Raw genomic sequence first — 22,492 nt, forward strand, 5'->3', positions numbered from 1 at the left:
TTTTTTAAAAAAAAACATGTCTTATGTGTATGTACTTTCAATGCTAAATCTGAATAAATATGTTGAACAGACACACAGCGCCCCCACCCAAAAAAAAAATTTTTTTTTGGGTGGGGGCACTAGTTCGCCTTTTTTCACTTATCGCAGCAGGTTCTGGTCCCCATTAACCGCGAAAAACGAGGGGATCGATGTGGTGTGAAGCGTTTTGAGGGACGGCGCAATAAAAGTTTAACTCCAGTTACCATTACCATTTAACCAATCAGAGCATGGGGTGAATACTAGTGGAGACAGCAAGCAAGAGAGAGAGGTGCGGCTGCATTTGAGGCGAAATAAACTAATTTTAAATGTATTTTTTTCCTTTAGGCTGTTCGGATTTAAAAAAAAAAAAAAAAAAAAAACTTACCGATATACGTCAAATTTCCAAATGCCGGCCAATAATCGGTCTATCTGTAGTGTGAATGTGTGTGTTTGCACACTAACCATGTTGTGCATGGCGTCCTGGCGTTGGGGAAGCGAGGACAGCTGCGACTCAGAGTGGTACAGGGTCATCCCTTTCCGCAGGGCCCGCAGGTCACCTGGATTACACTGAACACACACGATTATGAATATATGAATAGGAATAATAACAAACACACACACAGTTTGAACCCGCATCCCAGGATTAGAAGCAAGTAGCCAGACCGGAACAGCCACCAAATTGCAGTTTTGTTTTTTTTTTTAAATATGTTTTTAGATGTTGTTGAATTTAACCAATAAAAAATAATCACCCAAAAAATGCATTATTTTAAGGCTTTTTTTGTACGAAACTGAAGACCTCCCAGGCGCTATGTTCTCATTGTCCTTGTACACACGCGACGCGACGGCTGGAAGCGCCAGCGCTATAAATAGCGTCGCATTTACGCGCGCCGTGTTTGTTGTCCGCCTCCGTTATCTCACGAGTGCACACTTAGCGTCCCGCTAACCTTTTCCCGTCCTCGCCGTTCCGGCTGATCTCTAGGTTGCTTTTCAAAACGCGCCCTGACATCTCGTCGCGTTTGGTCTCCGAGGCTCAATTGCCGGGAAAATGTCACGTCCGCTGGAGTGAAACAAACCGATCGATGATCTCATCGGAATAATAAGAGCGATGTAGCCCGGTGGCTAGCTTCTATCTTTAGCGCTGCAAATGACAACAGCTGGTGTGTTGCGTTTTTAAAAAATGTTGTAATCAAACATTTTGGCGATAGGCAAACTAGTATGTGTTGTGTTAGTTAATAATCTCTTAATGTTAGTGCCAAATCAAATCCAGTCAAAATAGTTTGGACATCTATCACCATCAATAGCAGCTAATGAGTTAACACCCAAAGTGTTCTCAAGAAGGTCAACATTCCTGTGATAAGAGACTTTTGTTCCCTCCAGGAAGTTTACCAAGCAAACCACTAATCCCCCCCATAAGAGGCCCACCCGTATAAACTCAAGACACTTCTTATTCAATCATTCTAAAGAAGAGTTGTTCAAAAGAAAGCGCCCAATGCATTATGGATGTGCGGTTCTACCTGCGTCGCTCTTGTAGACTGAAATATTAATGCTGCTGTCGGCGAGCCGAGACAAGAGAGACTTATTTAACTCAAGACAGAGTAAATGTAGCCACTGCGCACCAAGATTTGCGGACAACGAGGGCACAAACGTCTATTTTAATAGTCATTAATACTCTGACTCGTACAGATTTCATGTTCTTTAGCGTTAATATATTACCGTGCTTTCCAATTATCCGTTTGCCAGAGGTGGGCAGAGTAGCCAAAGATTTTACTCAAGTAAGAATACTGTTACTTCAAAATAATATTTCTCAAGTAAAAGTAGTAATCCAAAAAATGTACTCAAATACAAGTAAAAAAGTATTTGATGAAAAGAATACTCAAGTAATGAGTAGCATTGTGAGTAACTCCTTGCATTTTTGATTTTTTTGTTTTTTTAACATTTTTTTTAAGCAGCTGCAGTGGGGAGAACAGGTATTTGATACACTGCCGATTTTGCTGGTTTTCCCGCTTGCTCTTCAGTTCTCTTCAACTGTGAGGAACGGAATCTAATACAAAAATCCAGAAAATCACATTGTATAATTTTTAAATAATAAATTTGCATTTAATTGCATGAAAGAAGTATTTGATAAATCACAAAAATCGAACTTAATATTTGGTACAGAAACCTTTGTTTGCTATTACAGATACCAAACGTTTCCTGTAGTCCTTGACAAGGTTTGCACACACTGCAGCAGGGATTTTGGCCAAATCCTCCATGCAGATCTTCTCCAGAGCCTTCAGGTTTCGGGGCTGCTGCCGGGCAACACGGACTTTCAGCTCCCTCCATAGATTTTCTATCGGGTTCAGATCTGGTGACTGGCTACGCCACTCCAGGACCTTAAGATGCTTCCTACGGAGCCACTCTTTAGTTGCCTTGGCTGTGTGCTTTGGGTCGTTGTCATGCTGGAGAATCCAGCCACAACCCATCTTCAGGGCTCTCACTGAAGGAAGGACATTGTCAGCCAAGATCTGGCGATACATAGCCCCATCCATCCTCCCATCAATACGGTGCAGTCGTCCTGTACCCTTGGCAGAGAAGCAGCCCCAAAAAATGACGTTTCCTCCTCCATGTTTCACGGTGGGGATGGTGTTCTTGGGGTTGTACTCATCCTTCTTTTTCCTCCAAACAAGACGAGCCGAGTTTAGATCAAAAAGTTCAATTTTGGTCTCATCCGACCACATGACCTTCTCCCATTGCTCCTCTGGATCATCCAGATAGTCAGTGGCAAACTTCAGACGTGTCTGGACATGCACTGGTTTCAGCAGCGGGACCTTGCGTGCGCTGTTGGATCTTAATCCATGACGGCGTAATGTGTTTCCGATGGTTTTCTTCGAGACTGTGGTTCCAGCTCTCTTCAGGTCATTGACCAGGTCCTGCCGTGTAGTTCTGGGCTGATCCCTCACCTTCCTCATGATCAGTGATGCCCCACGAGGTGAGATCTTTTATGGAGCCCCAGAACGAGGCAGATTGACCCTCAGCTTGAACTTCTTCCATTTTCTAATAATCGCTCCAACAGTTGTTACCTTCTCACCAAGCTGCTTGCTTATTTTCCTGTAGCCCATTCCAGCCTTGTGCAGGTCTATTATTTTATCCCTAATGTCCTTACACAGCTCTTTGGTCTTGGCCATTGTGGAGAGGTTGGAGTTTGTTTGTTTGAGCATGTGAACAGGTGTCTTTTATACAGGTAACAAGTTCAAACAGGTGCAGTTACTTCCGGTAATGAGTGGAGAACAGGAGGGGTTCTTAAAAAAGAACTAAGAGCCGAAATATTTACTAGTTGTTAATGTATCAAATATTTATTTCATGCAGTTTAATACAAATTTATTATTTAAAAATTATACAATGTGATTTTCGGGATTTTTTAAATTAGATTCCGTCCCTCACAGTTGAAGAAAACTTATGATACAAATTACAGACCTCTACATGGCTTGCAAGTGGGAAAACCAGCAAAATCGGCAGTGTATCAAATACTTGTTCTCCGCACTGTATCTATATGAACTGTTGTTATAACGATACGGTACAATAACCCATTACATAACCACACACAGTCAAAAAAATAAAAATAAATCACTGAATTCTGGCGAGAGAGAAAAAAATGACAGAAATTCAGCATTGTTCGTCCAAGTAGCATGAGTGCCCTCTCGTGGAGAAAATAGTTCCTACTTTGAATCATGAATAGTTCCTTCATAGTTCCTATTATGAAATCAAAAGGATAATATCTTTAGGTTTCCGTGGTCAATTGATGCCAAATAAAAACTGGGAGAGAGGTTAAAATCTGCACTTTCAAGTAGAGGAGTTCCAAAAAATCGTTTATTACATGCATCGCGATTCGACACGTGACGATTCAATTACGAATTATAAAGGTTCAAAAACGATGATTTTCCCATAACTTTATGACAGCCGCTCGTAGCGGAAGAAATTCAAGACACGTCTGCCGACTGGACACCTTTAACGGATGCACACACGCACAACATTATAATGGATGCTGCCTGTAACTGAGTGAGAGATTTACTCCTTTTCAAAAGATTGGAAAATAAATTTGTGAATGAGACAGGCTGGAACAGAGGCACGACCGCAGTTTCTGTCTTTTCAAGTCATGTCAATTGAAAAATGCCGAGTGTGTTGCTAATACCCGTATGAGTCTATAAGAGGTGAGTACACGAACTCGCTTGTACTGTTTAGCCTTTACTGTTGTTGTTTTTGAGAAGTTAATAGTTAACGGCGAGCGCTAAGCTAATTAGCTAATTCGCTGACGTGTATTTCATATGCAGAACATGTAAAACCATGATTAAGTAGAGCGGTAACACTACAAACATGTGAAATAGTACAGAAATCTGTGAAAACAAAGTATTTTGGTTAAAAGAAGTCTTATGTCTAAAGACACTTTGTTTCCAGAAAATGTGGAATTCATTCCACCTGTGTAAATTTTATTGTATTGTTGAGAGAAATAAGTACGCCCTTTAAAATGGTTAATGTTTTTGCACTTTCTTATAAAAATAAATAAATAAAAAAGCAGCTTAAGGGCAGCTTTTTGTTGTATGGGCATGTTTCCATCGTTCCTGTTGAATCATTAGGATATTTTAAATAAATAATGGACAAAATTAGTTTGCCTACTTTATTACTTACTACTTTATTAATTAGTAATATATGATGCATCGATAATCCTGATAACCGTGATCATCGTTCAAGAAACGACTCGTAGCCCCTTGAATCGTAATCGAATCGAATCGTGGGGTGCCTAAGATGGCACAGCCCTACTTTCAAGTCATGTTGAGGGCGGCACTTTATCAAATACTTCATTTTTTACGGTGTTTTAAAGACGCCACGTGAATGAACAGGCTGGTGTGATCATAGAACGGCAAGGTAGCGCCTGATTGGTAGAATGGAGTCATGTGATTTTTGTTGACATGTCTCATTGGTGAAACAGGTTAAACCACTGCCGGCGTCTCGGGCAAAAAAAAAAAAATCTAATATGTAAAATAAGGAGGAAAAATTTAACAAATAGTGTAGCTTAAAGTAGCGGAGTAACAGAAGCGTTTTTTCTTCACAAATCTACTCAAGTAAAAGTAAGAAGTATGCTTCAGTAAAACTACTCTTAGAAATACATTTTTCTCAAAAACCTACTCAAGTAAATGTAACGGAGTACATATAACGCATTACTACCCACTACTGCCGTTTGCTACGACAAAGCTGTTATGCTTGCACGGTACTAGCCAAGTTCATAAGGCACTAACTGTATTGCTTGGTGCCGTTGAAGAACAACAAGTTAATGCTAACCATGAGTGGTTTGACAGATTTAAAAATAATGGACGTCCACATTGTACTACGAGGAAGCTGTTTTGCTAGCAGAATCAAGTTCGTTAGGCACAATCCGTAATACTTGGTACTATTAAAGAACAAAAAGTTAACGCTAGCAATGAGAGGTTTGACAGATTTAAAACGAATGGACGTACACATTGTGCTACGAGGAAGCTGTTATGCTAGCATACTGCTAGTCAATTTCATTAGGCATAATCTGTGACGCTTGGTACCATTAAAGAGCAGCTGAAGAGCTTATCGAATTTTGGTGTAATTATACAAATATAATCTATGGACGAGTTCGTCAAAAAAAACATTTTCAACACGTAACTGTGAGGATGATTTGCGTTTTTTTGGGGTGTGTGAACTCCGTTAAAAGTCCAGAAGTGTAACATAAATTCCTGAATGCAACAGAAGACAATCCACAGCAAGCATAGCAGCAGCAATGATATCAGTGATATTTCCACCAAAGGTAACCATTCAGGATGGCGCTTTCGTGACGTTAACGATGGCAAAGGCTCCCAGGAAAGATTATCTACCATTATTCCCTACATATTTGAACCTCAGGCGTCAGATGACGACGATTTACAGGTAGAGGAGACGTTGGTGATGACGCCGGTTGGGAGCTCGACACTTCACAACATGACGCATCTCGCGAGTAAAACCCAGAAAATTTTTGCAATACATGGCGAGGATAGCATTGTGCTATATTTTCCTATTGGAGTGCTGGAGAGGTCTTCAGGAATTGACGTCATCAGGTAGCGGCCGGCAGCGAGGCATGTCCCCCGTTGCTAAGGTGTTGCGGCTGTTGCTATGGCAGTAACTCAAACACTACGCCGTCAATTCAAAAGAAATTTGGGTAATTGAGTTTTGAGACAGCGAATGATGCATTCAGGCCAATTTAACCGAGGAAAACGCTCATCTGAAGAGCTCTTCAGCTGCCCTTTAAAGATGAAGCTAACGCTAGCCATGAGAGGTTTGACAGATTTAAAAAGAATGGACATCCACATTGTGCTACAAGGACGGTGTTATGCTAGCACAATGTTTTGTTTTGTTTTGTTTTGTTTTGTTTTTTTTTGTGGCCAAGGAGGACTGTACAACAGAAGAACAAGTTAAGGCTAACGGTCTGACTGATTCCAAAAGAATTTGCGAGGACAAAGCTGCTATGCAGGGTTTTTTTTTTAGTTTCTTAGTGCCATTACAGAAAAACAAGTTAAGCTAGCAATGAGTAGTTTGATGGATTTAAAAAGATTAGACATCCACATTGTTCTATGATGAAGCTGCTATGCTAGGGCTAGCGCTGACAGGTGTTAGCCCTGAGTTCATCAAGCACTATGGGAATTTAAAGTCTGCTGTAAGCTAATAAGTCAAGGCTAAGTGGATTTTATTTTTTTTCTCCTTTGTAGTTGTAGCGGCCTATTACTAAAATGATGTGCATTTGTGTAGCTGTAAACACAACTTGTGACACTGTTGCAGATACAGACGCATGAGGCGGATGCAACTCAGTGTGTTGATGATGTTAATTTGGTTGATGAAGAGAATGAATCTTTCTGTGTAACACGTAAATAAAACACAGGCACTGGACATGTTATTGTTGTTGTTTGTTTGGATTTTATTAAATTTGGGTGGTTAATCGTTATGGTTTTGTGTGCTTAAAAGTAAGTTTACTATGCGAAATTTACGGTCATCTGGGTTTTACATCACATCCCAGCTGTAAATGTGCATTCTATCCAAAACCTATGTGATGAAAGTTGCACTATGAATACTAACTGTATTACATATATATCGCTGTATAGTTTTCCAAAGCAAAATGAGAAGCTGAATCACAAAGATAAGCAGTCTGCTTTCATCGAATATTTACTGTGAAGGGATTCAAATATGAAAATTTGGATAATTTTTTATGTGAATAAATTAATCGATTGGTGAAGCAGTCAATCGATTTGATAATTGATTAGTCGTCGATTAGTTGTTTGATCACGGAGGCCTTGGCGTCCATTCCCAAATAGGTGATTCTTAAAAATTCCACCACCAGAAAGAAATTCAAGGGCAAAGGAAAGCAAGTTACCTTCTTCATTTGTATCTGTGATAAACTATAACGGGTATGAGCCTGGAGAAGGAAAAACAGTATGAAACAGCAAGTCAAATCATTTTTAAAAACAACTAAGCAGTGTCAAAAATTGCCGGTGAACGCCTCAACTCACGATGAAAGTGAACAAAAAAAGAGGTGACATATCGAGTCGGATCGTCAGACATTTCCGTGAGCCCATCTAATGAGCGAACCTTCCGTTTCCCCGTCGACTGATGTGACCTCACGGTGAACCCCGTTCGCTTCCCCCGATTCCCCCACCTCCGCGCTGGCATCTTCCAAACGTGGGCGAAGTCACGGGGAGGTTAACGCCGCTGAATTCTGTCATTTAGCGTCTCTTCGCTTTTTTGCCACGGGGGCTAACCGATGCTCGCCATTGATGCCTCCGCCATGAATTAAACATGGATCAACAGCAACGAGCAGACAGGCGCTGACAACACTTATCATCTCGTCTTTTGCCGCCGCTCGAAAAAATATGTGGATGTCAACCAAAAAAAAAAAAAAAATCTTCGGGAAGAGTTCAAACGTCGGCCGGCGGCGGATAAAAGACGGCCAGTGCATTTTGAAGTGGGTAGGATGGCAGCGGATCAGTGTTGTTTTCATGAACGATGACGATAACGAAAATATTTCGTCAACAAACACTTTTTCATGACAATGATGACACAAAAACGGCTAAAAATGTGTTTTGGGGGACTAAAAATTAACAAGCCTAATGCCAGATTTCATTTGATGAGACGGAAATGCGCAATAGTTTTCATCACTTGTTCACAATATGTGACATTTTATGTGTAGTTAGCCTGCATTGGAGCAGTGTCAGGTTGTGTCACTCATGTGACGTGCTGCGCTCATTCTCTCACTCTCGCTCCTGCCACTTGTCTTGGTCAGGCAGTGCACTGCAGTTGCTTATTAAAGTTAACGATGATTGACAGACAGTTAAGGTTTGATCTTGCCAGAGATGCTTGTAAGTCGAAACTTGTTAAACAGTTGCTGTGGCAACTCATTGTAAGAGAGCAGCTTGACCGGATTTGAGTGGACTCACTAATTGAAGTATTTAATAAAGACAGGCATATTTCTACTTTTTTAATGGATTGGGCGTCTACTTTTGTTGTTGTTTAAAAATAATTCGGTGGGACAGTAATATGTTTAAAACTTATCATAATTATTCCATTTGAAGTGCTTAAACGATTAATCGATTAACTCGAGTAATTCGATTAGAAAAAAGCTTCAAATCAAAATTTTCTGCTTCTAGTATTCATTTAATTAGAATGGCGTTGTAATGGTTTGGTTTGAAAGTGTTTACATTTACTTTTATTGAATTGGGTGGATACACTGCCCCCTAGTGGTGACAGTGAATATGACATAACTCATTTTACATGGCTGAATCCAGCTGCTCCCTGTTAAGACCAACAGAAGTTTTTGTTTGAGCTAATGTTTTTTCAACGCATTCGTAATTTATTTTATTGGTACATTTAGCCGTTTTTTGTGGACGAGTTCAAACGTCGGCCGGTGGCAGATAAAAGACGGCCAGTGCATTTTGAAGTGGGTAGGGTGGCAGCGGATTAGTGTTGTTTTCATGAACGATGACGATAACAAAAATATTTCGTCAACGAACACTTTTTTCATGACAATGACGACACGATAACGTCTAAAAACGTGTTTTGCGGGACCAAAACATAACGAGCCTAATGCCAGATTTTGTCCGATGAGACGGAAATGTGCAATAGTTTTCATCACTTGTTCACAATATGTGACATTTTATGTGTAGTTAACCTGCATCGGAGCAGTGTCAGGTTGTGTCACTCATGTGATGTGCTGCGCTCCCCCCACCACTAACCAGTGCATTTTCCTCTCGACTCCTAAGGCTTGCATACACACATACACGGTAAGATTTGTTTTTGTAACTTGGCTAGAGAGAATATGCAATGTTGCTTTGGCCTTTAAAGGTCTGTTCTGAGTGATCATCACACACTAAAAGTAACTCGTAGCATTAGCATAGCATTCGCGTTTGCATTAAGCTAATGCTAACGGTAAGCCTGTCGCGATATGCAGTCAAATTATCGCACGGTAAATAAAAATGAGGGCACACTGTTGTGTGCAAGCATTAAGAGTGGAGAGGACACTGCACTGGTAAGTGGTGGTGGGGGGGAACAGCATGTCACATGAGTGGCACAACCAGACACTGCTACGATCTAAGATGCAGGCTAACTACACACAAAATGTCACATATTGTGAACATGTGATGGTAACTATGGTGCATTTTGTCTCGTTCTTGTCTCATCAGACGAAAACTGGTTTTGTTTTGCTCTCCCAAAACACGTTTGTAGCTCGTCATCGTCTCGTCATCGTCACGGGAAAAAAAGTGTTTTTGCCGATGACATATTTTCATTATCGTCATCATTGACAAAAACAACACTGATATCGTACTTAATTTAGTCCTAATTTGTATATACATTTTATATAGTTCATATAGTTTGTCGATATGTTATATACAGTATCTGATTGTACACTGTCTGAGGCTGCTGCAATGCCTGAATTTCCCCTATTAGGGATCAATGAAGTCTAATCTGAAACTTAGTGTTTTTTTTTTTTTTTTTAAGAATTGAAACGAATTGAAGGTCGGTCCTCTCTGTGATGACTCACCTGCGACAGGAGCTTGTTGTTGTCATCCTCTAGGATTCGCACTTTGGTCTCCAGCTGACGGATGTAGTTGGAGGAGGAATCTGCGGCAGAAGAAAAGAGGGGAGGAGACTCCATTAGCATTTCAAAAGACGTCAAAATGCAGAAGACGCAGGAGAAGCAGGCGGTAGCCAGCGCGAGAGGACACGCAAGAGTTCAAAACGGTTTGCTGTTAAGCAAGTCCATGTCTGAAAGCAGACTTTACATAACTTTCACTACAGTATATGATTACAATTTATTGCTGCTTTGTTTATTTGTATAGGACTTTCCTGCCTTTAATTTATCATGTAGTATATTTTGCTTTGTTGTAAAGCAGTTTGAAGACCTCTCAGGTTTCTGTAAAGGGCTATATAAATTAAAAAAAAAAAAAAAAAAAAGATTGATTGATTGATTGATTGATTGATTGATTTTAGAAGGGAAATATATTTGTGAACTAGGAATATTTTTTTCCTTTTTAAAAGCAGTGACACTCATGTAAAGTAAAATAATAATAATAGTAATGGTAGACAAAAAAATTTTGGGGGGAAAAGTGACATCCATGTTGTTTTATGACAATATTAAAAACAAATTTAAAAGATCCAATTATTTGTAATAAAATGATGCACATTGTTAAAAATAAATAAATAACATCATACATGTCTGAATGTTTTCCAACTGTTTTATTCTTTACTTAAAATTTGCTAGGGAAAATAGTCATGAAAATAATTTTTTTAAAGCGACTTAACGGATTTTTAAATCAGAAAAAAAAAAAAAAAAAACTACAAAAATATACATTTAATAAATTGCAAATTTTCTCATAAAAACTGACTTTTTACCGTTTTTGGTTACTACTGTTTAGTTACTGTTACTGTGAGTACTGTTTTTAGTTCAAGATAAATTTGATGAGGGAAATTAAAATAATACTTTTTAACATCATAACATCGTTTGAAAGATTTTTAAGAAACAAAATCTATTTTTTTTAAATGATGTACACAAATTTTTTTGCGTTTCTTTTGATAAATAGTGTAAAAAACAAAAGCTTCAAAAGCTTTGGTGGAAGTTAAAAAAAGTTTCAGCAACACAAAAACAAAAACAAAAAATACACCTGACAAAAACACACTGTAACATAGACTTTATAATGATTGACGGATCAGATTCCACCTTCACAGTGCAACGCCTTTAAGTTGGGGGCCGCCCTACAGTCCGCTTCAGTTATTCAAAATCGGTTGCAGAGTCAACACATGCAGTGATCCAACGCCCGATTTAGGATTGAAAAAGGACAAAAGCTCTACCGAATACAAACAGGAAGGATTGTCTCAGGAGTGATTTGTTTGAGGATTCAAGGTAATTATGTTTTTTTTCGTACCATGCATGCATTTTGAAACGTTGCGAAAAAAAATCAATGGGAGAAATTAACCACTACGGACTAGCATCATTCTTCGACATATTTGCGTAAAGTAAATGCAAACTGCCTGTATTTTTTTTTTTTTTTTTTTTTGCTTTTAACCACATCCATATCTATAAAGAATTTAGGGATTTAAGCATTTATTCACAAGAATTTTTAACGGAAAAAGCTCTTTGTGTACATACGGCGGCAGCTAATTTCCTTACAGACGAGCCTCATAGTTCACAATATTTACCTAATATAAATGATACCTGCAGTTTTTTTTTTGTATTTTTTTTTTTTGCTTTTAACCAAGACTGTTTTACGTCCATATCTACAGTATCAAGAATTCAAAGATTTAAGCATTTATTCACAAGAATTTTCAACAGAAAAAGCCATTGTGGCAGCCCCCTTATCACGACAAAGAGCTAAGAGACTAGCATCATTGTTGGACATAGTTACGTAAAATAAATGCTAACTGCACGTTGCTTTTAACCAAGAATCGAGACTGTTTTATGTCCATATCTATAAAGAACTCAGGATTTAAGCATTTCTTCACGAGATTTTCAACAGAAAAAAGCATTGTGGCAGCCCCCTTATCACAACAAAGAGCTAAGAGACTAGCATCATTCTGCACGTTGTTTTTTTGTTTTAACCAAAAATCGAGACACTTTTACGTCCATATTTATAAAGAATTCAGGGATTTAAGCATTTATTCACAAGAATTTTCAACGTAAAAAGCTCTTTTTACATATGGCGGCTGCTAATTTCCTTACAGCGTAGCCTCATAGTTCGCATTATTTACGTAAAATAAATGCATTTATAAAACTTTTTTTTTTTTGCTTTTAACCAAAAATTGAGCCTGTTTTACGTCCATATCTATAGAGAATTCGGGGATTTAAGTATTTATTCACAAGAATTTTCACCGGAAAAGCTCTGTTTACATAAGGCTGCCACTGGCTACATTTACTATCAGACTAGCATTGTACTTCGACATATTTATGTAAAATAAATGCTAACTGCACATTTTCTTTGCTTTTAACCGAGAATCGAGACTGTTTTATGCCCATATCTGTAAAGAATTCAGGGATTTAAGTATTTATTCACTGTCATTTTCAACAAAAAAAAAGCTCTTTGTCTGTGATTCCACTCGATCAGCCTCGCCAACAATGCAGGCCCCGTATTTATCGGCCCCGTGTCCTGTCAATATATTATGAAGTCTATGACTGTAAATAACCATCCATTTTCAGCTCTGCTTCTCCTTGAGTACTTATGAGTATGCCACTATTCTTTCTTATCTAATCAAACAAAAGTACTACAATATATCCACTTGCAAAAAGGATTTAAAAAAAAAAAAAAACAGCTGGTCAAGAACGTAGGGTTCAAAATATTAAACATTCCCCCAACGATTATCAACGTGTGACCCAACATCCCCTTCACATTCCCCCCTCACTTCATGTTTTCCGTAAAACCGGTAAACAAGCGTTACCCATCCATCATGTCACAGCTCCTTTCCCGCCGTTCGCAGCAATTACGCCGTTGCGGGTTCAAACTAGGGACGCAACGAGTCCCTATGGTGGTAGGTGGCGCCGAGCCTGTTCTCCAAAAAGCCGCGTTTAATTTACAACGCCATCAAAGCCCGAGTCAGATGGGATGTTTTTGTTTGGTGTGTAGGAAGGCGAGACAAGACACCTGACAACATTCTTGCCTTTGTTGGATTTTGACTTATTTATTTATAGCAAAGTTAGAAAAGTTTTTGGGGGAGTTACTTTACACGATATCGCGATTCATGTTTTTATAGCACAAGTCCGAAGGTGGGTGTCGTAACACTCGACGGTGGGCGTGGTTAAAGACTGTTGCTAATCTCCCGCTTGTGCCTTGTGACCCGCTAATCTGCACTCATCTGATGCCGACCTGACCTTCGGCCAGCGCGCAAGCCGATTAGGGCGAAGGTTCTTCAACCTTGGTCTCTTATTGGCTGATGAAATGGCTATGTTTCACTGCCATTGACGGAGATAGACATCCGATTCATTTCAACTGGGAGGGGCGAATGAACGTTCGTTCATTCGCCCCTCCCAGTCAAAATGGATCGGACGTCTATCACTGTCAATAAACAAGGTCGCTTATGACTGGTGAACACCTCTTGTGTTGACACCGTCAATGGATCTCATGTGTCTGAACGTGTGTGTTCCATGCGTAAGAGCAGCGAGTGACGTGGACAGTGGCACCACCTCCTCCTCCCTACCTCCGTCCCTAACGCACGTCACTTCCAATCAAGTCAGTGCGCCACTGTGACCCACTTCCAGCAGCTTCGCTCCCCCAACCCGCGCCCGTACTACCGTGTTGTGCCCAGTGTCCCTCTCTGACCTGAACAACATCCTCTCTGGGAAAAAGTCTACACACCCTGTTTTGGTGATACAGTGTAGATATTTAAGTATATCTTTTCATGGGACAACACTGAAAAAATGACACTTTGACACAATGAAAAGTAGTCTGTGTGCAGCTTATATAATAGAGTTCATTTATTTTCCCCTCAAAATAACTCAAAATATAGCCATTAATATGTAAAACCCTCGCAACAAAAGTGAGTACACCCCTTAGAAACTACGTACATCCTAAATGTCCAAAATGAGTACTCCTTGTCATTTTCCCTCCAAAATGTCATGTGACTAGTTACAGGAGTGCTGTCAGCATTGCTGCAGAGATTGAAGAGGTGGTGGGTCAGCATGTTAGTGCTCAGACCATACGCCACAAATTACATCAAATTGTTTGCAAGAAAGCCTGCAAACAGTTTGCTGAAGACATGTCAACAAAGCACATGGATTACTGGAACCATGACCTATGGTCTGAGGAGACGGGCGGGATTTCTTGTGTACCGTCTTCAGAAGAGGCTTCCTCCTGGGGTGACAGCCATGCACACCAATTTGATGTAGAGTGCGGCGTATGGTCTAAGCACTAACAGGCTGACCCCCCACCTCTTCAATCTCTACAGCAATGCTGACAGCACTACTGCAACGAGTCACCTGACATTTTGGAGGGAAAATGACAAGTGGTACTCAACTTGGACATTTAGGGATGTACGTAGTTTCTAAGGGGTGTATTCACTTATGTTGCGAGGACAGCACTAACATGCTGACCCCTCACCTCTTCAATCTCTGCAGCAATGCTGACAGCACTCCTGTAACAGGTCACATGACATTTTGGAAGAAAAATAACGAGCAGTACTCAATTTGGACATTTAGGGATGTACGTAGTTTCTCAGGGGTGTACTCACTTTTGTTGCCAGGGGTTTAGATATTAATGGCTATTTTTGAGTTATTTTGAGGGGAAAATAAATCAACTCTATTATATAAGCTGCACACAGACTACTTTTCATTGTGTCAAAGTGTCATTTTGTCAGTGTTGTCCCATGAAAAGATATACTTAAATATCTGCAGAAATCCGAGGAGTGTACTCACTTTTGTGATACACTGTAGAAAAAAAACAATCAAGTTCCTGGAATTGCAATCATTTTGGCAATAACTGATAAATTGATGGTCGAAATAGTTGTATATTCAACAATTAATCGTTGCGCTCCTTGTTTTTTATTCAAAATATTAAATGACAAATGTTTTAGTGCTGCAACGATTAATTGATTAACTCGAGTAATTCGATTAGAAAACGCTTCGAATCAAATTTAGCTGCTTCGAGTAGTCGTTTAATTAGAGTGGCGTTGTAATGGTTTGTTTTGAAAGTGTTTGCATTTAGTTTTATTCATTTGGGTGGACACACTCTAGTGGCATAGTGAATATTACATAGCTCATTTAACATGGCTGAATCCAGCTGCTCCCTGTTAAGACCCTATGAAGATAAGGTAAGTTTTTTGTTTGAGGTAATATGTTCATTAAGGGTGTGCCATCTTAGGCACCCCACGATTCCATTCAATTACGATTCAGGAAGCTACGATTCGATTATTGAACGATGATCATGGTATTGACGATGATCACGGCTATCATTATTATCGATGCATCGTACATTGCTAGTTAATAAAGTAGCCAAACAAATTTATGTCCATTATTTATTTAAAATATCCTAATGATTCAACAGGAATGAGGAGCTATGTCCCCCCTTAATCTCCGCGTATGCGGACTTCCCAGTGTTAAACGCTTGGATAACATTTTTTTACACGCAGTTCGTAGCTTCAAGGTAGATTAAACTGAAAATAATGTACTAGTTTTCCTGCTGAGTGTGTATTACCATCATCAAGTTGCCGTTGTCCTTGTAGAAGCTACAACATGTGCTCGCCTGTCTATGTTCATTCGAAATTGTTGGAAACCTTTAATCATTTTTGGACAAAAACTTTTGAATTTTTACAGACGAGACATTTTGAGTAACTATCGACTAAAACTAGACGAATTTTGTATGAGATTTCGTCGGCTAAAACTAAACGAATACATTTTGAAATGGCTAAAATATAAGTAATACTAATAGGTATTTTCATCCAAAAGACAAAGACTAAAACAAATAATATTAAAAGGGCTGCCAAAAACAAAACTGAACAGAACCCTATAGCACAAACGGTGATAGACATCTAATCGGACTTCTATGGCCGTCAGTGGCACTGAAACATGATCATTTTCAGATGTGAAGTTTGCAAAGTACGACACAAGCTTTCTCCAACTTTTTTTCCCCGTCTGCATTTTATTCGCGACACACCCTATCACACGTGCGCTCTCTCGGGAAAACGCAGTGGACTTCGGGTCAATGCGAGCCGTTCCTTCGGGAGCAGATGGGAAAGGACGGGAGGCGAGTGGGGAGTCGGGACCTTTCATAACAAATAAATCACAAGCGGAAAGGAGTGTTCGTGCCGGATCAAAGCAGCTAGGTAAAGGAGTTGAGGGGGAGGCGGAGCCATGGCCTTGTGTTTTCAAGTCAGGCTCTTTAGTAGCATGCTGAGAACGGCGATCCCTGAGCTTTTAGGAGTGCACTTTCATCTCCGCCAAGGCAGATTTGGACGCTCCCCTGTGATCAGGTTGTGTGCTCAGTCTGGTCAATTAGCTCAAGATGTTGAAAGAAAAATGGCACTCAAAGGTGTTTGGGATTTTCTTTGAGGTATTTTTATTTAGAAGAAGTACTTCAGTACAGTCGCAAAGTTAGATTATTATTGTTTATGTCGGTAGTAATTTGTTTTTACATGTAAGTGACAGTTAAGAATTCCAGAATTGCAAAGAAATGCATTATATTTTCAAATTTTAATCAAAAAGAAATGCAAGATATTTTTCAAATTTTAATCGCTCTGTTTTATTATAAATTAGTTTTACTGATTGAACTACTATGAAAATATTTAAACATCAGTTTTAATTGATAAAAACAGGCAAACGATATTTATAAACTATCACCATTACATTTATAATTAGAAGTGTGGTCATGATTAATATAATATTAAAATACAATATAAAAAGTAAATGTTAATTTAATGTGAAATAAATTACATTATATTATATTATTTAAAACATGTTTTTTTAAACGGTTTTTTCCATTACTTCCCTTATTAATCATTAAACCATTAAATGATCTTATAACAGCTTATTATTGACACAAAATCTGTCTTATCATCATTTTCAAATATTTCCTCATCAAAAATCAATACTAATTAAAAAAAATAAATAAACATATTAACAAAACAGTTTAAGTTTAAAAATGTTAATCTACAAAATGACCTTTCGAGATATATATATATATATTTACATTCTTTTTTGTTAACTAGTCCTGTTTTTTTTTTTTTTTCTTTTTTTTTTTTTTTAATATTCTTATTATGCTTTTCAGTTATTTTCCGCCAAATTCATTCACATTTGTATTACAATTTGTTAAGCTAAAAAAAAAAAAATCTTGAAATAAAAATGTATTCATTACGCATTTTCATTTCAAACAATTAATGTACATTTTGGGCTATAAGTCGCACCCACCAAATTTGACCCAAAAAAAAAAAAAAACATTTGTTCATAAAAACTGCACTGGACTAGAAGCTGCGGGGTTCAAAGTGGGTTTTAAAAAAAACTTATAGTCCATAAATTACGCCACATAACCAAAAACTAGAGTTGTCCGATAACGACCTCTTAACGGATATTCCAACTATCAAAATTCAATACTGATATCAAACCGATACCGATATATGCGGTCTTGCACTTAACATGTTATTGCTAATTGTATTGTGATGCCCCACTGGATGCTTTAATATAATTTAATATAATACAATTGGTTTCACTTACTCAACTCTGACAGAGGCACACTGGAGCTAACAACACAAAAGACAATCTCTCTCGACACTTTGTAATATTATTAATTCAGCAACCCAACCTGAGTTTAGCAGTGAACTCACTCTCTCTTGCTCTAATCACTGGCATGCGCGCGCACACAAACTCCCATTACACACAAACAAGGACCCAAGCGGGACTGCTCATAGCTGCCTGCAAAAATGGATTATCAAATTCGTTGCCGCAGCCTTTTTAAGAAGTTTGTTTGGTCAGTAAGATGTCTGAAAATTGGCAAAAATCTGGATGGTTTTTCAAAATACAAGCAGATTTTTGGTTTATATGCTCCTTGGACTGCACAAAAATATAATGAGAAATCTGATAATATTTACTGATAACTGATAAGTTATATATATGTTATAATTTCAAGAATTTAGACAAGATGAAGAAACCTAACGGATTAATTGGTTTTCAAAATAGATGTCGATTCATTTGCTAAGCGATTAGTTGTCGATTAATCAATTAATTATTACACCTCTATTCACAATTAAATCATGTTACAGTAGTTACCACAAAGAGCCACTAGGGGGTGACCAAAGCATTACAGATACAGGCGGGCAATCATAGGACACGCCAATGCAATGACAAGTCCCAAGATGCATTTTGCTGGGCTTTTGCACGGATTTTTGTATTTTATTACTTTTCTAGTTTTCTTAGTGACTATTTCTTTCTGGTAATGCAGTAGTTATATGTAATGAGTTTATAATTCATTATCTTTCAATCATTTATTGTTCATTTAATTTTTGCACCATGAATGCAAATCCTCTGCTCACATAAAAAAATCCATGCAACTTATTGGGAGACATTATATGATCAATAAGAATAACTACTATGCAAAACTGTGATCAATACTTGTGCAAAGGCAGAAGGCTTCTATATTTACTTGGAAAGCAACATGCATATTAGTGCAGAACAGATCATGAAAAATCAATGTCAATACTATCCGATGTCATTTTAAAATGCTATCGGCCAATATTATCGGCTACCTGATAATGTTGGAAAACTCTACCCAAAACATTCATATTTAAACTAATTGTCTACATTTAGCCTAGTGTAAAAAATGACTTGAAGTGTGAAGGCTGGTTATTTCCACACTTAATTGTCAGCGTGACTCCCCGGAGGGATTTTCAAAACAATTGACTTCCTGACTCCCGATTGAGGATGTAATTACAGTCAGCGCCGCCTTTCACTCAATTTGCACGGAGGTCGCCCGGGACGCACTAATGTTGCGACGCTTGTTGGCGTCTATTAAGTCGAATTTACGTCTCGCGTCTGTCAAGTGGCTCCGGATCGGGAGAGAGCGTGCGGGGACTTTTATTTATAGTCGTCGCAGATGCGCGTCATGTCGCTAGCGCACGTGGTGACGGGTCACTCCCCTGTCGACTCGGCTCACCGTCACCGCGCCTGTGTCTTTTATCACATGCGCACTTTGGGATAAAGCGTCAGAATTTGTTCTGGTTTGTCTTTCAGACACCAGGACAACATAACTCAAGCATCTTGCGTTATAGGCGACATCTGAGAGAGTGAAACGTGCAGTCTATCTCACGATATGGATATACAACAATTATCGATATGTTGGTCAGGACATTTTGTAGGATTCTACAAAACTACTAATAAACAGAAACACAAGCTATTTGTATCCTTCTGCTGTGAATTGAACTGAGTTTATCTCTAGTAGATGTCCAATTCACTTGAACTGGGAGGGAATGAACGTTCGTTCATTCGCTGCTAACCCTCCCACTTCAAACGGATTGGACGTCTATGGCTGTCAGTGGCAGCCAATGCCAGGCAATGCGTTCATTTTAGGGCAGTTCATGTCATTTCCTGTTGATTTTCGGGCACTTCCTTTTTCTTTTGGGGCATTTACGGGTCACTTCGTGTTTATTTTGAGGCATTTACAGGTCACTTCCAGTTAATTTTGGGTAACTGCAAAGGAAGTAACTTAAAATTAGAGATATATCGGGCCGATCTTTGGAAATTTGACATTATCAGCATCGGTCTTTTTTTTTTTTTTTTTTAATCCGACCGGCCAATATGAAAACGTCAATTTAAAACTAGAGATAGGGAATAGGGATCGCACAATTTTTCAGAAGATTGGAATCGGGTGAAAAAGATTAGTTTTTTAATTTTAAAAAATATGTATATTTGTTTTTCTGCTTCATGCTTGTTAAAGCCTTACTCTCCCTCCTGCTGCTTTTCTTGGTCGGCAGCGCCCTGCGAGTTTTGCTTGTTAACGTTAACTATGATTGGCAGGCATTGAACCTTTGATCTTGCCAGAGAAGCTTGGCAGCGCTACCTTCAAAGACGCCGAATGTGTCAATCATTGTGTAGCTTGTCAAACTCTAGTGTGCTGTGGCAACTCATTGTGTGTGTGCGTGTGGCTGTTCTCAGCAGTGAACGGATTTGAGTGGACTCAATCAATGAAGCATTTAATAAAGACACGCATTTTTCTACATTATATTTGCTTAAAAATAATTCACATTATGAAGGCGGCACGGTGGGATAGTAACTTGTTTAAAACTTTTTGGAACAACACTTTTTTTCTGGAGAGCTAATTATTTAACCTTTTATTGCACTTTATAAGAGATTTTTCTGAGTCTAGGAAACTCAGGCACTTCTAGAGCTATTACTTTTTATTTGTGTAATTCAATAAACATGATTTAGGCATTTCAGTGACGTTCAGTGTTTGCATTATTACATTTTTTACGCCAATTTTTACACTTTTACTGCAAATAAATATCTACTGCAAAAACCGGTTATCGGACCCTCTAACTACTAATCGTCGGTTTCGGTCCTGAAAAACTCATATCGGTCAATCTTTACCCAAAAACAACATGTAAATGCCCAAAAATAAACTGGAAGTGACTTGTAAATGCCCACAAAAGACTGGCTGTGAATGCTCTGGTTTCGGTGCCATTGACGGCGCTAGACGCTCAATCCAATCAAAATGAATTGGATCTTTACCTCCGTCAATGGCAACCAGTGAGATAACGTAGACACTATTCTAATGGAAAATGTTGATTGCAACCTGCTGGTTCGTTTTGTTTTGTTTTGTTTTGTTTTTTTAAACAGTGACATCTTTTTAAAACGAAATATTGATTCTCGGTGGGAGCATATCAATAACCTTTTGGGCTACAAAGTATCGCCATCGCCTTTTCGATATACTGTATTATCACACCTCTATTTAAAATGGGTCTGAAACTGACTCTTCGAGGAGCCACTGGAGATGGAGTCTAAGGAATTCTGGGCTGTGTCAAGGATTACCTAAAAGTATGCAAAAAACGTACAACTAATCCACACTTCATCATAAATTATAAGAGTTTAGCACAGCCAATCCATTTTTCATTCATTCATTCATTTATCTTCTAAACCGATTATCCTCACAATAATCCCGATGAAACACAATGAATAACCACATTGGGAGTATAGCAAACTCCCATGTGATACATTAAAACTGTTCAGACCATAAGGACACTCATATTCCTATTCTCCGTGTCTAAGCAGCTGAACAGGACACGTTAAAAAAAATACAAGGGTCACAGGGGCACTGGAGCCTATCAACAGGCAGGATGCAGCCAGTTGCAGGGAACAAAGAGACAGACAACCATTCACACACAACTACAGACAATTTGGTGTGTTACATGCATGTTTTTTAGGATGTGGGAGGAAGCCGGGGTACCCGGAGAGAACACACGTAGGCACTGAAAGAACACGCAAACTCCACACAGGGAGGCTGCAGGCAGACAAACTATATTTTGAAAACCCGAATTCTCTGAAAATGACGTGATCGGGCTCGATTTCCAACCACGTGATTGGATCGAAGACACCCATGGACAAGATTTTTTTGTTTTTTTAGCATTTTCTTGTAATTGGTTTGACTTCTTATAGTCCAGTGTGCTTATTTGTTAAATTTATTTGGGTTAATAGGTATCACTTTATTTGACAGCGGCATCATAAAACTCATATTTATGACACGACCCCGTCATGGGCGTTAATAAATGCTTATGTCGGATGTCATTAAGTGTCATCTGGCAAATTTTGTCACTAACTCCATTTATGTCCAGCTCGCTCATGACAGTGTCATGTCATAATTATGACATTCTTATGACACCGCTGTCAAATACATTGTTACCAGTTAAAATCTTTTGTTGTAGATATCTCATAATACAGTGAGGGCAGCTGCGGCTTATAGTCCGGTGCGGCTTATCTATGAACAAAAGCAGTTTTCTAGTCAAATTTTGGTGGGTGGCGGCTTATAGTCAAGAGCGCCTTATAGTATGAAAATTCCGATACACATTTTAGCCGTGATTGACCGTATGAGATTAACTGTGATTAATGATAATTAGGGTTGTCAAACAATTAAAAAATTTTAATCGAGTTAATCACAGCTTAAAAATTAATTAATCGTAATTAATCGCAGTTCAAACCATCTCTAAAATATGCCATATTTTTCTGTAAATTATTGTTGGAATGGAAAGATAAGACACAAGCCAGATATATACATTCAACATACTGTACATAAGTACTGTATTTGTTTATTATAACAATAAATCAACAAGATGGCATTAACATTATTAACATTCTGTTAAAGCGATCCATGGATAGAAAGACTTGTAGTTCTTAAAAGATAAATGTTAGTACAAGTTATACAAATTTTATATTAAAACCCCTCTTAATGTTTTCGTTTTAATAAAATTTGTAAAATTTTCAAACAAAAAATAAACT

The 22,492-nt window shown here is 38.5% G+C and overlaps 1 protein-coding gene across 2 annotated transcripts in view; it reads right to left on the reverse strand.

Moving 5' to 3' along the window:
• Positions 1–22,492, reverse strand: part of ccdc85cb (coiled-coil domain containing 85C, b) — an 80,191-nt gene that overhangs the window by 18,367 nt on the left and 39,332 nt on the right. Inside the window, exons 2-4 of one of the 2 annotated variants that reach the window (XM_057822174.1) lie at positions 10,079–10,158; positions 7,418–7,459; positions 481–585 (exon numbers count right to left, since the gene is read on the reverse strand). In XM_057822174.1, coding sequence (XP_057678157.1) covers positions 481–585; positions 7,418–7,459; positions 10,079–10,158 — 227 coding nt within the window. The remainder of the gene's footprint in view (positions 1–480; positions 586–7,417; positions 7,460–10,078; positions 10,159–22,492) is intronic. The other variant, XM_057822175.1, reaches the window with a different exon arrangement.

Source organism: Corythoichthys intestinalis, chromosome 19, assembly GCF_030265065.1.
Source record: "Corythoichthys intestinalis isolate RoL2023-P3 chromosome 19, ASM3026506v1, whole genome shotgun sequence".
In the NCBI taxonomy this organism is placed as follows: domain Eukaryota; kingdom Metazoa; phylum Chordata; class Actinopteri; order Syngnathiformes; family Syngnathidae; genus Corythoichthys; species Corythoichthys intestinalis.